This window comes from Canis lupus, chromosome 5 (assembly GCF_003254725.2).
Source record: "Canis lupus dingo isolate Sandy chromosome 5, ASM325472v2, whole genome shotgun sequence".
Taxonomy (NCBI): Eukaryota; Metazoa; Chordata; class Mammalia; order Carnivora; family Canidae; genus Canis; species Canis lupus.
This window is the reverse complement of record NC_064247.1, coordinates 13,176,415-13,195,424: the sequence shown is the minus strand read 5'-3', so window position 1 is coordinate 13,195,424 and position 19,010 is coordinate 13,176,415. Positions and strand designations below refer to the sequence as shown.

The 19,010-nt window shown below is 49.9% G+C and overlaps 1 protein-coding gene across 5 annotated transcripts in view; it reads left to right on the top strand.

The window, feature by feature from the left end:
- The window catches only part of GRIK4 (glutamate ionotropic receptor kainate type subunit 4), a 425,071-nt gene that overhangs the window by 316,055 nt on the left and 90,006 nt on the right, over positions 1-19,010 (top strand). For all 5 annotated transcript variants that reach the window (XM_035716734.2, XM_025465200.3, XM_025465201.3 and 2 more), the window contains 2 exons: positions 3,918-4,070; positions 4,746-4,850. In XM_035716734.2, the coding sequence (XP_035572627.1) occupies positions 3,918-4,070; positions 4,746-4,850 (258 nt within the window). The remainder of the gene's footprint in view (positions 1-3,917; positions 4,071-4,745; positions 4,851-19,010) is intronic.

Genomic DNA, 19,010 nt, shown 5'->3' with positions numbered 1-19,010 from the left:
TGCCACAGCAAGTCGAGAAGGAGAGCAGACTCTGGACGGAGGTTTGTTTCCATTCCTCTCTGCTCCCCCTGGTGTCAGCTCTACCCTCAGGCTGGAGCCAGGCTGGCTGCCGCAGGTCCAGGCATCATGTCCTAACAGTGGCAGTGGTGGTGAGAGAAGGAGGAAGAACTGCCTCTCTCAGAGACAGGAAGCTTTTCTCAGAACTGACTCCTCACTCGTGGTCTCCATTCATGTCTCATTGGTCAGAATGGCGCCGCTTGCCCTTTCCCGAATCCCATATTGTTGGGAGGGTGGGATGACTCCTGGACCACTCAGGATCCCTTGAGAGCTGGGGCTGGGTTAGCCAGTCCTGAAGCACATGGCTGCTTGGGGGATGGAGGATACTCGAACCAAATGGGGGTTCTGTTGGGGAGGAAGAAGGGGAGAAGAGGTGCTAGGTAGGTAACTGTTGATCCCCTCACACCACTCCTCTGTCCTGCCCTTATATGTCCCATTGCAATAAAATTTCTCTTGACTGAGAGGCTAGCGTGAGGACAACCAACCAGGCAGACCAAGAGGCAAGGTGGGTGATGGCCAAACCCAGGACAAGAGAGAGGCCTGCCCACTACCCTTCCCCGACCCCAGCCCTGGCCCAAGAGTCTCATGCTCCTGGCTGCTGTTGGGAAGATGACCACGTCTAGAAGATTGCCCAGGTTGTCCCGGGAGGCTGGGCCCAAGAATAAATCTGACAAGAGCAGTGACTCACCGCCAGCTTCTCAAGAGGATGGAAAGACAGTGCTGCAGAGACAGGAGGAAACCAGCCTGGAGCAAGGGTCCTGGGGCTCCTGGTCCTGGCCTGGCTTCTGTCTTGCTCGGTGACTTTGGGCAGGAGGTGAATTCTTCCAACCTCGGTTTCGCCATTGGTAAAATAAGAGAGTTGGACTCCTTGAATTCTAGGATCCTTTGCAGTCTAAAAGGCAAGAGATTTTGAGACTCTCTGAAGGGACAGATGAGCTGGGAGACAAAGGAGAAGGTGGGACAGAAATTAGTTCACCGTATGCTTTAGATAGCCAGACGGAAGGATGGAGGGGCCGGTGGCAGCAGCGCTAACCAGCCCTCGCCTCAGGTCAACGTTCGTCTAAGCTGGAAAGGGAGAGTCTATAGCATTGATCATTTCCATATGTCCTTTTGGCAAGGAAACGTGAGAGGTCCATTAATAAAGGAGCCACATGTGCGCAGGGGAAAATGAATTATGTGCGGAGGACAAGGACAGTTGTAGGCTCGCCGAGAAGCATCGAGCGCCATGCAGGTGAGCCTGGAATCAATGCAGAAGGAGCTGAGCGAGCAGAAGGTGATGGGCGGGAGGGCCTCGGGGAGGCGGCTGGCCAGTGTGGCTGAGCCGCCCTGCAGAGCTTACTCCTAGTCCCCATCGTTTAGTGTCCCCACCTGGGTGCTTTGGGACCAGGGCACAGAAAGGAGGGGTGATGGAGGTGAAAGGAAGAGGGCCCAGCACGGACAGGCCCAGGGCCTTCGGACTTCTGCCTGCGGTGATGTCTCCGAGGAGATCGGGCCATGTCGAGGTCTGTGGTGCTGCCACATGGTAGGAACTGAATAAATGTGGGAGGAAAGAAAAGAAGCAGGTGGAAGGAAGAAAAGGAGGACCCGGAGAGGGATTGGCAGAGGGAAAGAAGGAGGAAGAACCAACACTGGAGCTGGCAGTTTTGCAAGGGAACGCGGATTGGGGCCGGGAAACTCTCTTGGGCTATCTCCCCTGTAACTGCCTTTTAGAAAGAAGATCCAGAACCAGCCCCCCAACCCCACCCCAAGTCGCTGCCACAGGACACCTGGCCCAACAGGTAGCTGGGCTGCAGAGGGAATAAGCACACTTCCCAGCCTGTCTCCTGCCTTGAGCTCCCTGCTCATGCTACTCCAGGTCGCCTTGGAAGCACCTGCTTCCTGAGCTGACACCTGCCTGCAGCCAGGGGGTGTGCAGTTTGCAGAGCACGTTACAGACCTGTTTACAGGGGACCGTTGTTCTCTCCAAGGCTCCACAGCGTGCTCGGGATCACTCAGCACATGAGTGAGGGCTAGGATCCAGACTCTGGGTTTAGTCCTCCCGGTTTCAAGCTCTTTTTCTGACACCTCCTGTCTCAAGATGCTTACACTCTGTCTTGAGAGCTTGAAAAAAAAAGATTCCAACTAGATGACCTCCCCTGCCTTGGAGGGCTCAGTCTTCCAGGGCCTGGCCAGGTAGGAGGAGGCTGTAAGAAGTCATGGGGTGGGGGTGGGGGCATCGTCCGGTGGGACGGTATTGAGTTGCCAATGGTGAATGTCCTACTTCTATGAAGGAACTTGCTTTGTGATGAGGTGGCATGTGGACTTCCAGACCCCAACATCACTGCTCCCACAGGGCCTCCCCGTAGGGCCCCTGTATGGTTTGACCCTATTTTCATTTACATTCAGTAGGTTTTTCTTGTCAGGGGCTTTATGTGTACTGCATAGTGCCACCGCCTCCTTAGATGACACACTCCCTGGAGCAGGCATCTTCTGTTTTCCTGCCCCTACCCAAAGCCACACACGTCCAGTTAACTCATTGGGTAGTGCTCTGCTGAGCCTCGGTGGGCAGATTACACCCCAAATTTAATTCAATTCTAAAAATATGTCTTGGGGGGGCCTACCACATGGCAGGTCCCAGTTAGATACTGTGCAGCATATAGAGATGACGGCCCTGTGTGCTCCTGCTCTAAGAGCTTGCAATTTAATAGGGAGATGAAAATATGAACAAACCACACTGGCTTCTTCCCGGGGCTCTGACTCCCTCCTGCATTTCTAGTTTGTTGCTTCTTCCCCTCCTACTGCCCCCTGCCCCCTGCCAAGCTTGCACCACAGTCTCCACCCCTTTGCATGTGCAGTTCCACCTCTGAAGCGTCTTTCCCCTTCCCCAGCCGCTTCCCCTCCCAGATCCAATGATGTTTCTACCAAAATCCTTCAGTGCTCAGTTCCCATGCTGGGTCCTCCAAGAAACATTTTCTTCTTCTTTTTTTTTTCTCAAGATTTTATTTATTTATTTAACAGAGAGCACAAGCAGGGAGAGCAGCAGAGGGGGAGGGAGAAGCAGGCTCCCCGCTGAGCAGGGAGGCCTGATCCCAGGACTCTGAGATCATGACCTGAGCTGAAGACAGACACTTAATTGACTGAGCCACCCAGGTGCTCCCAGAAACGTTTCCTTGATCACCAAGACAGGATCTTTCTCTTTGGACCCCGCCCCCCCAGACCTTTGCCTGTGCCCTCACTCAGTTTCACATTACCCCTGTTTGGGTCCTTTGTCCCCAAACACCCTCTCCATTCCACTGTAATCTATTGTGGGAATAGGGTCTTGCTCATCTTCAGGCTTTGAACTCACCATGTACTTCGTAAGTACCGGTCGCACTGAGTAGTACAAAGAAGTAGACTGATAGTAGGTATGTCCAGTATCATGGGCTCTTCTAGGAGGAAGTGACCTTTGGTTGAGCGTTGTAGAATGGGCAAATCCAAAGGCAGCTTCCAGGCTCCTTCCTTCTTCCCGAGATACGCAGCCCTGTGTCCTTCTTGGGGATTTCTGAGAGCTTTGGAAGTCGCTACCTACCTGGAGCAACGAGAGCAAAGGATATCCTTGAAATCATTTTGGGCCCAAAGGGACAGCTGGATGGTCCAATCCCAGAGAAGCCTTGGCCACCACTGTCTGCCTTGGGCAAGCACCTAGACCCTTGAGTGAAGCAGAGCTGGCCCAGTGAGAGGCGGTGGGCCATGGGCACCAAAAAAGAACCCTTATTCCTTTCTCTTTTCTCTCGTCCTCCTCCCGTCTTCTCTTCCTCCTTTCCCTTCCCCTCCCCCTTCCCACCCATCCCTCCCACCCTCCCTCGCTCTGGGCCTCCTGCCCACCGTCTGCCCTCTCCCAGCTGTCCTCAGCCTTGCTGTTTGATGCCGTCTATGCTGTGGTGACCGCGGTACAGGAGCTCAACCGGAGCCAGGAGATCGGCGTGAAGCCCCTGTCCTGCGGCTCGGCCCAGATCTGGCAACATGGCACGAGCCTCATGAACTACCTGCGCATGGTGAGGGGTGGCCGGGGCCCTGCAGGGGAGGGACGGGGTGCTCTGTTCAAGGCCCCGCACCCCCAAGCCTCCTCGGTGTATCACTGTCCCAGATAGAACAGCCACCTGCGGTGACCCCATTCAGTGCATGTGGGTCACAGTGTTCCCTGAGCCCTACAGCCCCACCAGGGAGGCATGGCTTAGTGCTGGCTTTCCCAGCCACATCTCCTCTGGGGGGATGGACACGGATCTCTAGCCCACCAAGAAGACACCTGGTGCAGAGTAGCTCGGGTTTTGCATTTCGGGTCAGGTCCTCCTGACTTCCTGCGGACCTGAAGGTGGGTGAGCAGCTGCCCAAAGAGGAAAGAGTCTATCTACAGCCAACAGCCTGGAGGAGGGACACGGGAGGATCTGAGTTCAGGCTTCCACCTTGGCATTGTGTTGGTTCATGCCATGGCTGCGAGGTCACTGGGTGTGGGGCATCCTTCTCCTCCCCTGGCCCCAACCAAGTGTGAATTCATCCCGGAGACATCACACTCGTGGTTATGAGATCCCGTGACTGAGAGACAGGCAGGAGGATGGACCTTGACGGCCTGCTGTCTCTCGGGCATCCTTGAACGGCACTGGTGTGGGGTGCTCGGAGCCAGGTGGGACCTGGGGCCTGTTTGGTGCTGTAAGTCGCTCTCTCTTGGACAGGTAGAATTGGAAGGTCTCACCGGCCACATTGAATTCAACAGCAAAGGCCAGAGGTCCAACTATGCCTTGAAAATCTTACAGTTCACCAGGAATGGTTTTCGGCAGGTAAGTCCGGCTCCGCCACCGTGGTGGCACATCTTTCCTCCTTGTTCCTTTCTGTGTCCCCAGCCCTCTCATCCCATTTCTCCTTGGTGCACAGGGTGGCCCCAGCTCTCAGCTATCCCCAGGAGCGACAGGCTGCGTCCTGTGCACCGCTCCTGGCATGCCCCGGCCTCCCCCGCTTCCTGCTGGTCAGTCCACTAGTGTGGGTCAAGGGACAGCTCCAGTGGAAGACCGAGAGGCAGGCCGTCATGCTCGGTAGGGCCAGGGGGGCAAGAAGGTGTCACATAAGGAGGGAATTCCCAGGCTGTGCCCACTAGTTTGGATTCCGCCCTAACCCTGGAACCAGGGTCAGACTCCAGAGAGTGTGGGGAAGGAACCAACTGGGTCCCTTTGGTGTTGGAGTGGATGGCCAGTTCTCTCCTGCCAGCTCTTTCCTGACCAGCCTGCGCCATGCCGAACACAGCCCTCCTCTCCTGTCAGCTACCTGTCTTCTCCCATCAGCTCAGGATGGCTCCATCCTCTGAAGTGCCTTTCCAACCCCCTATCTTTTCCCCCGTCTCCTCCATGAACTCTCTCTCTCTCACTCCCCCCCCCCCCCATCCTCTGGCATCAGAGGAAACAGGGATTCTGAGCCATGACAGGTGCATCCCAGCAGGTCTCCCAACCTCCCTTTTGCCCAGATAATCAACCCCCTATTCTTAGGCGAGCCCTTCTCCTGCCTTAGAAGAGCCGGAGAAATAGGAAATGTGCTAATTATAGCAGGAAGCAGACACACTGGAGGGCTTCCGCTGTCAGAGTAGCTAAGCAAGGGAATGTGCCTCTCAAGGGGCTGCACAATCACCTTTCCCGGAGGTTATTAAGTTCTTTCTTCTCTTCCTCATCTTTCTCTTCCTCTTCTTCTATCATCATCATCATCATCATCATCATCATCATCATCATCAGAGAGCAGCTTTGTATTTCTTAAGCTCTTACCACCAGCCATTAACCATGTTGGGTGTACCATTTTCCCATCTCACTTTACAGACTGAGTGCTTTCAATTTATCTTTATTTTATTTATTTATTTTTTTTAGATTTTATTTATTTATTCCTTTATTCCATCCATCCTTTATTCATGAGAGACAGAGAGAGAGAGATGCAGAGACACAGGCAGAGGGAGAAGCAGGCTCCACGCAGGGAGCCCGATGTGGGACTCGATCCTGGAACTCCAGGATCAGGCCCTGGGCTGAAGGCAGCGCTAAACCGCTGAGCCACCTGGGCTGTCCCTATCTTTATTTTATTTTTATTTCTGTCATCTGTGCATAGAGACAGTCTTATTTCTTCCTTCCCAATCTGGATACCATTTTTTCCCTTTTCTTGCCTTGTTCAATGGCCAGAATGTCAATGTTCAATATTGATACGTTGTTTCTGATCTTAGGGGGGACACATTCAGCCTTTCGCCTTTAAACATGCTGCTAGCTGTAGGTGTTTTGTAGATGTTCTTTATCAAGCTGAGGGTGTTCCCTTCTCATTCTAACTTCCCAAGAATTTTTTTTACCATGAAGTGGGTGTTGTTGAATTTTGTCAAGTGCTTTGTCTGGGTCAACAGATATAATCATATTATTTTCCTTCTTTAGCTTGATCATATGGCGGATTACATTAATTGATTTTCAAATGTTTAACCAGCCTTACACACCTGGAATAAATCCCACTTGGACATAGTGTATAATTTTTAGACATCATTGGATTAGGTTGGCTAATATTTTGTTGAGGATTTAGCATCCAAGTTCTGAGTGAACTACTGGTCTGCAGTGGGCTTGGAGGGTTTTTTGCTTTGTTTTTTTACTCCCTTTGTCTGGTTTAGGTATCAGGGTAATACTGGCTTCACAAAATGAATTAGGAAATATTCCTTTCTCTTATTTTTTCTGGAAAAAGTTGTATATGACTGCTGTTAATTCTTCTCTAAGTGTTTGGTAAAATATTTCAGGGAAATGATCTGGGCCTGGGGATTTCTTTTTTAGGAACTTTTAAATTACAGATTCAGTTTCTTAAAATAGGACTATCCAGGTTATTTGTTTCATCTTAGTTCAGATTTGCTCATCTTAGTCAACGGTCGGTGATAGGTACTTTTTATTAATCGCTATTTTTTTAAGTGAGGAAATGAATGCTCAGGGAGGCTTTGAACAGTTAGTATTGGCAGCTGGTTTTGAACCTAACACCTCAGACTCTGAAGCTCAAGTTCTTAACTATTATGACCGACAAATCATACATCAAAATCACCTTGGTAAATTTGTTAAAAATGTAGATTTTTAGACTCTACCGTACAAAAGTCCAATGGAGTAGACCTCAGATAAGACCCAGGAACTGATGTGATCACCGAGCACTCAGGGTGACCCCAGTGAAACCCTAGGCTATGCTGACAAGGCCCTGCCACACCCACATCCCGTCACTCTGTCCCCACATCTGAGAGGCTCCACAGGGCCAAGTGGAGCTCCTTTTAGGAGGACTGTGATTATGCTAGGCCTTGAGGCCAGGTCACCCTTCTTGGGAAACAACAAGATAAAGAAGAGAGTCTAGGGTTAGGTAGGTAGCCAGAAACTCTGGGGAAGAATATCACCAGTTGATGAGCGTGTGCTCGGTCTTGAGTATGGGTATGTGTGTCAGGCACTGTGCTGGGTACAGAGGAAACAAACCTGCAAAAGGCACATTCCCTGGTGACATAGCAAAATAATCAGTGCACTTTGGGGTTATTAAGCTCAGATCATGCCCTCTGGCTCATAAATCCCTAAACAAATGAAGTCTTCAGCCTGTAGGGAAATTTCCAGGCTGACTTTTCCATGAGCCCCATTATGCTCATGGGACATAAAGTGCAGAATGTTCATTTGTGGTTTCAGTAAATACCAGTTAAGTGCCTACTATGTTCCAGACATTCTTCTAAGTTTTAAAACTTCCAGGTTTTAAAACATGGGCAAAGTGCTTCTCTGGGGCCTATATTGTAGCATGGGACAAAATATAGACAAATCCATAGCTAATATAGTGTCAGTAGTGGTAAATGTTACAGGGAAAATTAAAAAAAAAAAGGTAAGGAAATGAAGTATGTGGGGATAATAATGATGGGGAAGCAGTAGTTAGGAGAATATAATGCTCATGCCAAGCCTCAGACTTACTCCACAGAAGGCCTAGTCCCAGGTGCTGAAAAACCCCTCATTGGACCTCAGGCCTGCTTTTGGAGTGCTCCCCCGGAAAGAGCCCCCTTCCAGCCCCTTCCATCAAGCAACACCTGCAGTGGCAGAGTTGGCTGGTGGCCCTGACCCCACCCTCTGCTTGAATGACTGCTAATTTTGCTCAAAGTACCTCTTCCCCTTAACTCTTTCTCCAGCAGCCACCACTCAGGCTGGCTTTTCCCCGCTGCCAGGCTGCAGGATTGCCCCGGTCATTAAGAAACAGCATCGCCAGCCTCCAGCCCAGCCCAGCAGGGGACTCTGCTCTGGGGTGTCCTAAATGGCAGCTACTGATCCTTCCCCAGAAGCACACATTGTTGGTATAGGTAGGGCATCACAAACCTACATGTGCACAGGAATGCCCAATGGTGCTTGTTGCAGCTATATTCCCAGGCCCCATAGCTATAAATTCTGAGTCAGCAAAACTGGGTGCCTTCCAGGAATCTGCATATTTTTGACTAGCACCCAGATGGACCCCCCGTGCAGGGGGGACACAAGCTATGCCTTGACAAATAGCGCATAGAATTTCCTCTTGACCTCCCCATAGTTCACCCTCATCCTTTTGAGCCCATGAGACCATCAAAGAGGATGGTGATATTGACCTTCGGCTGCTCTAAGGAACACACATTTTTCTAAGTTTTTATTTTAATACCAGTTGGTTAACATACAATAGTTTCAGGTGTAGTTTCAGGTGTACAATACAGTGATTCAACACTTCCGTACATCACCGAGTGCTCATAATGACGAGGTGCTCCTTAATCCCCGTCACCTGTTTCATTCCTCTCCCCACCCCCTCCCCTTTGGTAACCTTCAGTTTGTTAAGAATCTGTTTCTTGGTTCGCCCCTCTCTATCTCCTTTTTTCCCCCTCTGCTCGTTTGTTTTATTTCTTAAATTCCATATTAAATACGATATGCATTAAATCACATGGTAGTTGTCTTTCTCTGATGGATTTCACTCAGCATCATCTTCTGTAGGTCCATCCTGTTATTGCAAATGGCAAGCATTCATTCTTTTTTTTATTGCTGAGTAATATTCCAGGTGTGTGAATGTGTGTGTGTGTGTGCACGCACGCGTCTACCACATCTTTATTCATTCATTAATGGATGGAAACTAAGGCTGCTTCCATATCTTGGCTATTGTAAATAATGCTGCTATAAACATGAGGGTGCATGTATCCCTTTAAATTAGCATTTTTGTGTTCTCTGGGTAAATACCAGTAGTGTGATAATTGGATCATAGGGTAGTTCTATTTTTAACTTTTTGAGGAAACTCCATACTGTTTTCCTGAATGGCTGCACCAGTTTGCTTTCCCACCAACAGCGCAAGAGGGTTCCTTTTTCTCCAGGGACACACATTCTTGATTGGATTTTTAGAGTGGATTGCAATAATCCTCTTTATTACCCATTTTTCTTCAACAAATCTGGTGACTGTCCTGCTACTTTGCTGTCTCACTCAGGTTCTGTGAATACCAGTGAATACTGTGCAAGTTATATCGTGAGCACAGATGTAGCCTTGCAGCTCTGGTCCCCAGGTCCCATCTCAATCACCAGCCGAATCTTTGCCTCTCGACAGGTGTCCTTCCCCTGATTATTACAGGATGAAGTGGTTTGGGGAGTGATAATTAATTGGACTTCTTTTCCAGGGTGGGAGGAAAGTCAGTATCTCTGCTCTAATATTCTTCCAATGCCATCCAAGGTGGTCTGGCAAGAGAAGGGGGAATGACCAGGAACAGGAAATGACATCTCTTGAGTACCTCTTGTGAATCAGACACCACATGGGCACTTCGTACAGATCACTTCTGATCTGGGGGATGGCCCTGGAAGGTGGATAGTCTCCCACATCACAAATAGGAAAGCTGGGAATCAAGGAGGATAAGGAACTTGACCCAAGTTCACTATTAGCAAGGACTTTGGGCAGAGCTAAAATTTATACTCAGGCTTGTCCAACTCCAGAGCCCATGCTCTTGGGCCTCCCGAGGCTCTTGGCTTCCACTCACTTTCCTGGAATCCCTAAACTCCCAAATCAAAACACTTTACCCAGGTCTGTTGCTTTGCTGCTACCTGTTCCCAGTGACCTGCTGGGCTGAGCTTTCTTTAGTAATGGTGTCTTCTCATTTGGATTTGGTTTTATTCTTTCTCTTCCTGTCTGGGCAAGTGGCTATTAAGAGCTGGTTTTGATTATTTAGAAAGCACCACACAGGGACCCAGTGGGTTGTAATTGGTAAAATGTCTGAACCAAATGCTGTATTCCCTGCTGGTGGCTGATTAAGGGATTATTACCATTATAAAAATAGTCTTTCAGAACTCGGGGTTATTTTTCACCATTAAAAAAATTACTGTTTTGATTCTGTTTGGAGAGGGTTTTCCATCTTGGAATTCTGTGAAGCTTCCCCTGGAGACTTTTATGGGGAAATGTTCTCTAGAGTGTCCTGTACATGACATTTCTGAACCTGGACCATCTCCCAATTGCTTATATATGGGCATAGAAGTCAATGGTGTTGCTTCTGGGTTCCCTAAGTTCTTCCTCCAGTTCCGCCCGTGTGAGCTCTCCCTTCTCCATCCCATCTTCTCCCTTCTTATTTCCCAGAAGATGGCCTGGATTGCATTGGAATAATATAATCTCCCTTCTTCATTTGGGATCAATCAGATCTGAAAGAGAAGGGAAAAAAAAGAAGCACAACATTAGAGGGCCCTTCATTTCCTTCATTTAACTTAGTCTAAATAGATCAGAGATTCTGAGCAGCCCCCAAGTGACTTTGTTAGGGCCGTAACAGGATGAGCACACCTTTTATCTGAAGATTGGAAATGGCTTAACTAGCTCTAATTAAGCCTTTGGGGGAGAAGGAGGCCTGAGGCATGGGGGCTTGACATCCCTAGCTAAAGATGCAGCTCTCACCTTTCCTGTTGGATCACTGTGCATCACAATAAGGGTACCTCAATTTTCTTTGTGTGATGAAGATGGTAACCCCTCAACGTTTGGCATTGTTAAACGCAAGGATTAATGAAATTAGATTTGCAAGGCACTCTCTTCTGCTGGCCTGTGTTTAGGTATAACGCCAGCTCTATTGACATAATGATGATAATAGTTCTCCTCCATGATGCCCCTTGCCGAGTAGCATACATAGATATTTAAAATTTCTCATCTTCTATCAGCCATACATAAAGGCTGCTCTCTCCATCTTGCAGGTAAAGAAACTGAGGCAGAGAGAGGCAAAGTAATGTGTCCACATCCACACAGCTAGTAAGTTCCAGACTTAACTGAGTCCACATCTGGCTATCTTCAAAGCCCATGCTCTTTCTACTCTGTAGCTTGGCCCTAGAATGTATTGGGGGAGACCTCCAAGGCCTCTAGTCTAATCTTCCGTCCCAATGCAAGAGTGTTTTCCATAGTGCCCCTGAGAGAAGCAGCCACCCAGCCTCTCCTTGAGCCTATACTGGGCTGGGAAGTATACTGCTTCCCAAAGGACACATGCCATATGCCCACATCTTCCAGGGAGAGGGTCAAAACCTGCCTCCTAATTCTGCCCTCTGAAGCAGCTGGAATAGCCCACTTTGTCTTTTTTTTTTTTTTTTTTAACAACTCTTCATATATTTGAAAATAGTTTGATTTCTCTTCATTCATTCACTTCTTCCTGAAATTTAGCATAACACTGTTGAGCGCCTGCTCTGTGTCATGGTCCCTTCATGAGCTCACAATCTTTGGGAAAAGGCAAAAATTGCAGTCAGCACTATCGTAGTGACCCTCTGATTGTCTTTCCTTCCGCAAACAGCAGACCATAGCTGTTCTCAACGTGATATGGCCTCCAAATCTCACACCACTGATGCTTTTTAGGTTTCTAGGTCTCTATTAAGACATGAAGCCAAAATTGAGGACCACACTCCAGATGGGGCGAAACAGTATAGAGCTAAGAGCACCATCCTCACAAACACTAAATTTCCATTCCCCGAATTAGTGTGCTTACTGGAATTAGCTTTCGAATCTTTGATTCATTCAGAACTCTGGACCTTGAGATCAATTAACCATTCCACTTGCCGCCACCCTCCCCCCTCCTAAAATGTGCAGGGTTCTTTTCACGTGAACTTTTCATATAAACCATCCCTAAGCCACCCCTCCCTTGGACCACTTATGTACTTAAGTCTGTTCCTATGGAGATGGAGAGATTTGCAGATCTGGCCAAGAGTGGGCGAGTAAAAAGCCTTGAGAACTGATGGCCATGTTTCGTTTTCCAAAGCTGATATAAACTCAGCTTTTCAAGGGGCTGGTTCTCTGGAATGACTTGAGTGTAGCTCTAACGAGGCAGGGGGATGAGCCAGATGGCTATTGTGAGTCACCCTCGCAAACCAAGAACTCAGGGGTCCCCTGTCCTCCAGAAGGTTCAGGGAATCCAGCTCCAACTTCCTGAGTTCCTGCCGGTCCCACCAGTTGCTGGGAGGACAGGCCGCCTGTCTTGAATTTCCTCTCCTGCCATCTTCTCTGAGAAGCGCACACACAAGCATGCCTGCCCCCTTTGCAGGATCATCCGGTGTTTATGATGGCAGAGTCTGCTTTGGCAGCACCCCCCGAGTAGTGCAAAGGCAGCCAGCTACATTTCTTATCATGGCTCTCTGCAGCTGGGAGCACTAGGAAACCTCTTCTGTTGCTTTGATGGCAATTTTAGCAGACCTGCTGGTGGGATCCCCTCGTGTCCCCACCTCCAGACCCTTTTACCCCACTTCAAAAGCAAACAAAGAACAACAGAAAACCCTGGAAAGACCCTGTCAGAGGAGAATCTGTGCTGCCATTGCCTGCAGGTGGCATTGGGGGAACAGTGAGGAGGGGTCCCCCTCCATAGAGAGGCCCTGCCCGGCGTCTGTGCCCTTTTGCCCGGCCCCTTCATCATGAGCCTCTGTGGCAGTGCAGGTCCCATCTGCGCTAACGAGAAGAGCCATTAAGGCTCAGACAGGTTGCCAGTGGGGGAAGCTGCTCTAAGAGTGTCATGATTGCTACTGTCTAATACATTTTCAATTTGAGGAAGGAGTTTACCATAAATATGCAGATCCTTTGAAGCTGCCTTTGCGGAGCCTGGCTCAGAGCGCTGGAGCGGGGGTTTGATTGCTGGAAATCCGCAGCCTCGAGTGCCAGCTCCCTGGCTGGGGGACAGAGCTGACGAGAGGGGGCTGTCTGGGGAGGCTGCTCGGCGGGCCATTCCCCACGAGCCAGCGAGCACTTTGCCTTTGATGAGGAAATTCTGGAGCAGCAGTTCTTGGGGAGAGGATGGGGGGGGCTGCTTTGAAGGTTACTGAGAAGTCACTTATGTCTTCCTTTTAATTAAGGAGCCAGGAGAAGGGGAATTGGCATGAGGTTTGAAATAGTTGGCGTCTTCTAGAATGTCATGAATTCTTCGAGCTGGAGGAGACCCGAAGGGCTGTCGGGTCCAGCTTTCCCACCAAAGAATCAGACCCCTCGGTGGCCCTGTTTGCTCCCAGAGTGAAAGGGCAGCTCCCCAGCGAGGCCGCACATGCTGGGCCCCACTTAACCTTTGCGGGTGCCCTGCTCCCAGGCCGCTCAGCCGCTCTGCCTCTACTGACGGACGTGCTCCCTGACCGTGATCCATGAGTCCAGACCCAGCCCTCCCCCTGCCGAGAGCGGGGCCCAGCACAGGCCTGGAGGAAGGGACGTGCCATTCCAGCCCCAAGGAGCTCATCACATCCAGTAGGGACGCCAGAGCCCTGGGGACCCAGGAGTTTGTCACGAGAGCTCTCTAAAGTTCATATGACAAGCCTCTCCGGTGGCAACTGGAATTTGAAAGTGTGACCTGGACAGCCCCTGCAGTCACCATGCGTGTCCCTCCATTCCCCCAGGGCGGCACCTCTGTAGTTAATTGAGTCCCTCCTCCTGGGAGGGCATCGGGCTGTCCTGGCCACCCCTGGATGGCAGACAGCTGGCTTGGGAAGGGTGTGACCTCCAGGACCCTCTCTCCTCCGGGCTCCCCGGCCCACGTACATCTGGTTCTTTGTCCCAGAGCCCTGGCTCTTCCTGCTTATCAGCTTTGATGGGAAATTCACTGACTGTAGAAGCTGATTCACACATCAGCCGGCAAACAAATTAGAGCTACTTAAGTTTTCAGACGGGGGGCTGCTTTTGGGCAGAGGAGCGGGGTTTCAAAGTGCTGCATTTTAAATATATTTCTTGTAATGTGCCCCATCACGCATCCTGCCGGAGCCCAGCCCCGGGGAAGTTTGCCAGGAGCGAGTGACTCTGCGGCGCCTCTTCAGCCAGCCCATGCCTGGGAGAGCTGGAAGAGGCTGAGCTGCTAATTTGGTCTCACGAAGCAGCCGGCGTCATCAGCTCTAGAGATGGGCACGCCACAGACCAGAGGTGTGGGCAGCGAGGGCAGGCGGGGGGCGGGGGGCCGGGGAGGGGCCCTAGCGCGCTGGTCCTCAGTGGCTCCCCTGGAACATAGGGCTGGTGGTCCTATGATATCTGCGTCACGGACTTTATAAGATTATCGTGAGAACAAAATGAAAGGCTGTTTGTAGGTGTGCGTAGAGGACTCTACTCCACGGTGCAAAGTGGAGTCCCGTCCTCGCTCCTGGAGACGTCTGTGTAATGTCCCTCTGCCTTCGTGTGCAGCGTTCCTGGAGTCTTGCTCGTAACCTGGCTCAGGGCAGAGAGAAGGACAAAGCAGGGCTGAGCCATGTGCTCGCATCGCTCCTGCTGCAAGCCCAGAGCCCTGCAGAAACGCCGCGAAGGCCGGCCCCTGCTTGAGGGACGTAAGCTTCGCCATCCAGCCTCTCTCTGCTTCAGGATGGGCTCCCCTTGGCCCTCCCCTCCTCTCTTCCTCTTCTTCTCTCCTTCCCTCACATCTGCCCTCCCTCTGCTCCTTAATGTGGCGGCATCACCTGTGCCGCCTGGCAGTGGCTCTGGGTGGGATGAAGACAAGAGCCAGAGGTGGTGGCTCCATTTCTGGGACGATCTACAGAACATCCAGGGCTTACCTAACATAGCACCGCTTGGACAAGAGCTGCGGACACCCCCAAGCTAGAAACTCCCCATCTGCCCAGACTAGAGTGAGGCCCAGCCACACACCACCTCCCTGTGGGCCTGCCTCCCCGTAGGCGCAACAATGGGCCATTCTCAGCCCTTCCCTGGGAGCTCAGCATTCTACTGAGTCCTGAAACACAGGGAGCAACCAGCGTCCTTCAAGCCCAGACACTTCATTAGAACCATTAGCTCAATTGGCATCTGCCGCTCAGAGCTCAAAGTTGTGTGTTATTAGTACAACTGCTTTCCCAAGACACTTCTCCACCTGGCGAGTTTAACAAATGAAGCCAAGCGCTCTCCATGCCCCAACTGTGGCGTGTTCATTGGCAGTAATTTCCTCGGAAGATGAAAAATCTCAAGCATGCCTGGGCTCTCTGATAGATTCTCTCTTCGGCAGCTAATTTGAAAGACCTTCTACCTTCTGGAGGCATGAGAAGGACGTGCGGCTGGGTCTTCATATTTACAGGCTCTGCTGTGCACTGGGCCGGTGCCAGTTTGTGCCAGGCCAACCTGGTCATCCCCACCACCGCCCCTAGAGGTTTGGAAGAGGGTCTGTGAGATTACTGACCACACAGGTGAAAAGGAGGGAGTGATAGAGTTAAAGGCAATCATTCAACTCACAAAGTACTTCTGTGCAAAATGAGAAACAAAAAACACGAGAACAAAAGGCAGTCCGGGCACCCTCGCTGCCCTGCGCAGGGCAACTTCACTTCTGAAGGCCTGAGCTGGTGAGAGAGCCTATTAGGTCTCCGAGCGTGTCTTTGGAGGGCGGTATGTTTAATCAGAGCTGCCTGCAGCGCACTGAGCTCCGCTCCTGCCCTGGACAGTATTCATCTGTCACTGGAGTCCCAGAAAATAGCCGCTGTGGGTTTGTTCTCTTTGGAGCAGGGGTGCCGAGGGCCGGGCCAAACGCCACTTCAGATCCTGGAGGTCGGGGATTTGGGATGGAGGTCCGGGCACATCTTGGCAAAAGCCAAACATCTGAACACACGCAGAGGTGCAGCCGACTCCTCATTTTTTTGTGGATTCTGTTTTTGCAAATCCTCCCACCCTCTAAAATCTACCTGAGTGTCCCAGAAACGGTACTCACGGTGCTGCTTAGGAGGTGCACAGAAGAGTGAAAAATGGGAGTCAGCGGATGGGCAGGGTCCCAGCTGACCTGGAAAGGGCAGCATCTGCCTTCGTCCAGCCCTCAGACTGTATACATGTGTCCTTTTTTGCGGTCTACATGGTGTCATGCCTTTCATACCGGTGTGTTTTTGCTTGGTGACTTTGATGTTTAAAATGACCCCGGACCTGAGCACTGATGTGCTGTGTCATGAACCTAAGTGCAAGAGAGCTGTGATGGGCCCTATGGACAAAAATACAGGTGTTCAGAAAACATCATTCAGGCATGAATTGCAGTCTATTGTTCGATATTAATGAATCGACAATATCTTTTATGTGAGGTGTCATGAAGCAGAAACACACACAAAACGAGGTTGTGTGTTGATCGGTTGACGAAAAGGGTGTGTAATAGAAGCTCCTAGAAACCTGATCCTATCCCCTAGGAGCAGCAGCTTGGTATCCTCTAATTCAGTATTTATGGCAAGTTTATTGAACATAATTACTGCAAATAATGAGAAATGACTGTAATGAGATTCAGCGAGGAGAGAAGACCAGGGACCAGTGTGCTTAGGAGTTGCTCACCTTGTCCTGCCATGGCCTGTTCTCTCTGCATTCACTACCCCGTACTCCGACTCTCTTCTTTTCTTATAATGTCCGTGGGCCTCATCTACTCCTTGATGCCCTGGCCTTCCTCCTAGTTCCCCTGATACAGAAGTGGAATCTAGATCCTAAATCTGAGGGCCATAAGGAATAATAAAGGTCCCGTAGAGCAGTGCTCTCATCAGATGTTTGGAGTCTTGCAAATGTATTCGCAAGAAGTAGAGTCTGTGCCTGAAGGCCTCCTGGGTCGAGGAACCCACTACCCATAGGAAGTAGAAAGCTCTCATTGTGAGAAAGGTTTGCTGTCTATTGGGCAAAATTCTTTCTTTTGTCTTTATTTCTGTTTCTTGGGTCTATCGTTCTGGTGGCTGCCTTTCCTTCTTCCTTATATAGTATGATTTCAGTCTCTTTACCTTCCTGGTCAGTCCCCTTGGAATACGCTTGTTACCTTTGTTCTTCATTTAAAGAGCAGCGCTTGAAACAACATGCGGCATCTCAGGTGTGGTCTGAGTAGAAGAGTAGTACCCTCTTCCTTCACATCAAACCAGCCATCCCTTGGCCACTGGTGTCCACCATGGACACTGCCAGTTTATTTTCATGTTAACGAAACACAGTGTCTCAGCTCCAAGACCAGGTTCTACTGGGGGAATGCCAGGCCTCTACCATAGAGAGCTATTTCATGGCAGGACGGAGAGGGCCCTTCCTCACACCCCCTTCTTGGTGGCTACCTTCATGGTGCTTTATTTTCCTGCCTGTGTAGCTGAGCTTCCAGGGCTTCTGTGTTGTCCTGCTTGGGCCTGTCTCTCCCTCACTTTGCCCCCAAGGCACTTGGAAAAATGATATCACATTATAAACACACCCAGCATTTTTAGGAATTCAGTTTAGAGCTGGTGAGGACTAGACGACACCCTTCTTCTATAGGTGAGATAACTGAAGACTAAAACAGAAGTGACTTGCCCAAAGGAATTTCATAAGGTAATTAGGCAGATATTTATCGAGCACCCGTTATACATTATAGGCCAGGCAGTGTCCTGGGACCTGGGGCTACATAGCGGAATTTACTAATTCAATCACCAACTGTTTAAGCAGTGATTCTGTGCTAGGCCTTAGGGATATGATAGGGCGCAAGACAGAGCCTCATCATTCATGAGTGTACTGTCTAGTGGGGAAGACGGGTTTGAAACAAATAATAACTGAAAGAATTATATGAGTACAAGTGTGATGTATGCTGCAAAGGAGAAGTCTAGGGCCCTCTGCGTGAGTCATTGTGATGGGGACTTAACTGAGTCAGAGGGGGTGGGCATCCCCCACGTGGTGGGGGAGTGTGTCCCACCCAAGCAAGGGCCTCCCAGAGCTGGTGGTCTGGTGTGCAACTCTGAGACCAGAGTTGGTGGATGGTCAAGCCAGATTGGGAAGCTGGAATTCCTGAAGCTTTCTTTACTTTTTCCACTTTTCCCCACTGTTCTCTTCTTCAAACTTTATTTAAATATCCTCTTCTGGTGCAGTCAGTTAAGCATCTAACTCTTGGTTTCGGCTCAGGTCGTCATCTCGAGGCTCTGGGATTGAGCCCCACATCGTGCTCCGTGCTCAGTGTGGAGTCTGCTTGAGATTCTCTCTTCCTCACTCCTTCTGACTCTCCTGCTCATGCTTTCTCTAAAATCAATACATAAGTCTTTAAAATAAATAAGCAAATAAGTAAATAAATAAATATTTCCTAAGTACAGAAGTCACAATCAAAGACGGGGAAAAGCAGAGGCTGACTTCAGGGATGTGGACTCTCAGACAAGAACCTGGTGACAAATACCAATGGATGAAGAATTACAATCTGCATGTGTACTAGGCATTTACACATCCATAGCCCAGGAGAATTAATATCTTGGGGGTGGTATACCTGCCTGGATTTGAATTGCACTCACTATGGAACTTTGTGCTAGAAGCTTACCCTTCTTGAGTCTCAGTTTTCAAGTCTGTCAAATGGGGATGATAGTGGTACCTCCCTAGTAGGGGAGGTAGGAAGATTAACTAAGGTGATGAGCATAAAGCATTTAGTCCAGTGTCATGCAGTAAATGTTCAAAAGTGTTAGCTTGTATAATTTTCTTATAGTTAGTCCTCAAGTTCTATGTGATGAGGACTAGGAACTTATTGAGGCCAAAAAATGTATTTATTGAGCATCAACTGTGTTCCAGGAGCTCTGTGAGGGGCTGATTATAGTGAACAGACAAGGTGTCCACAT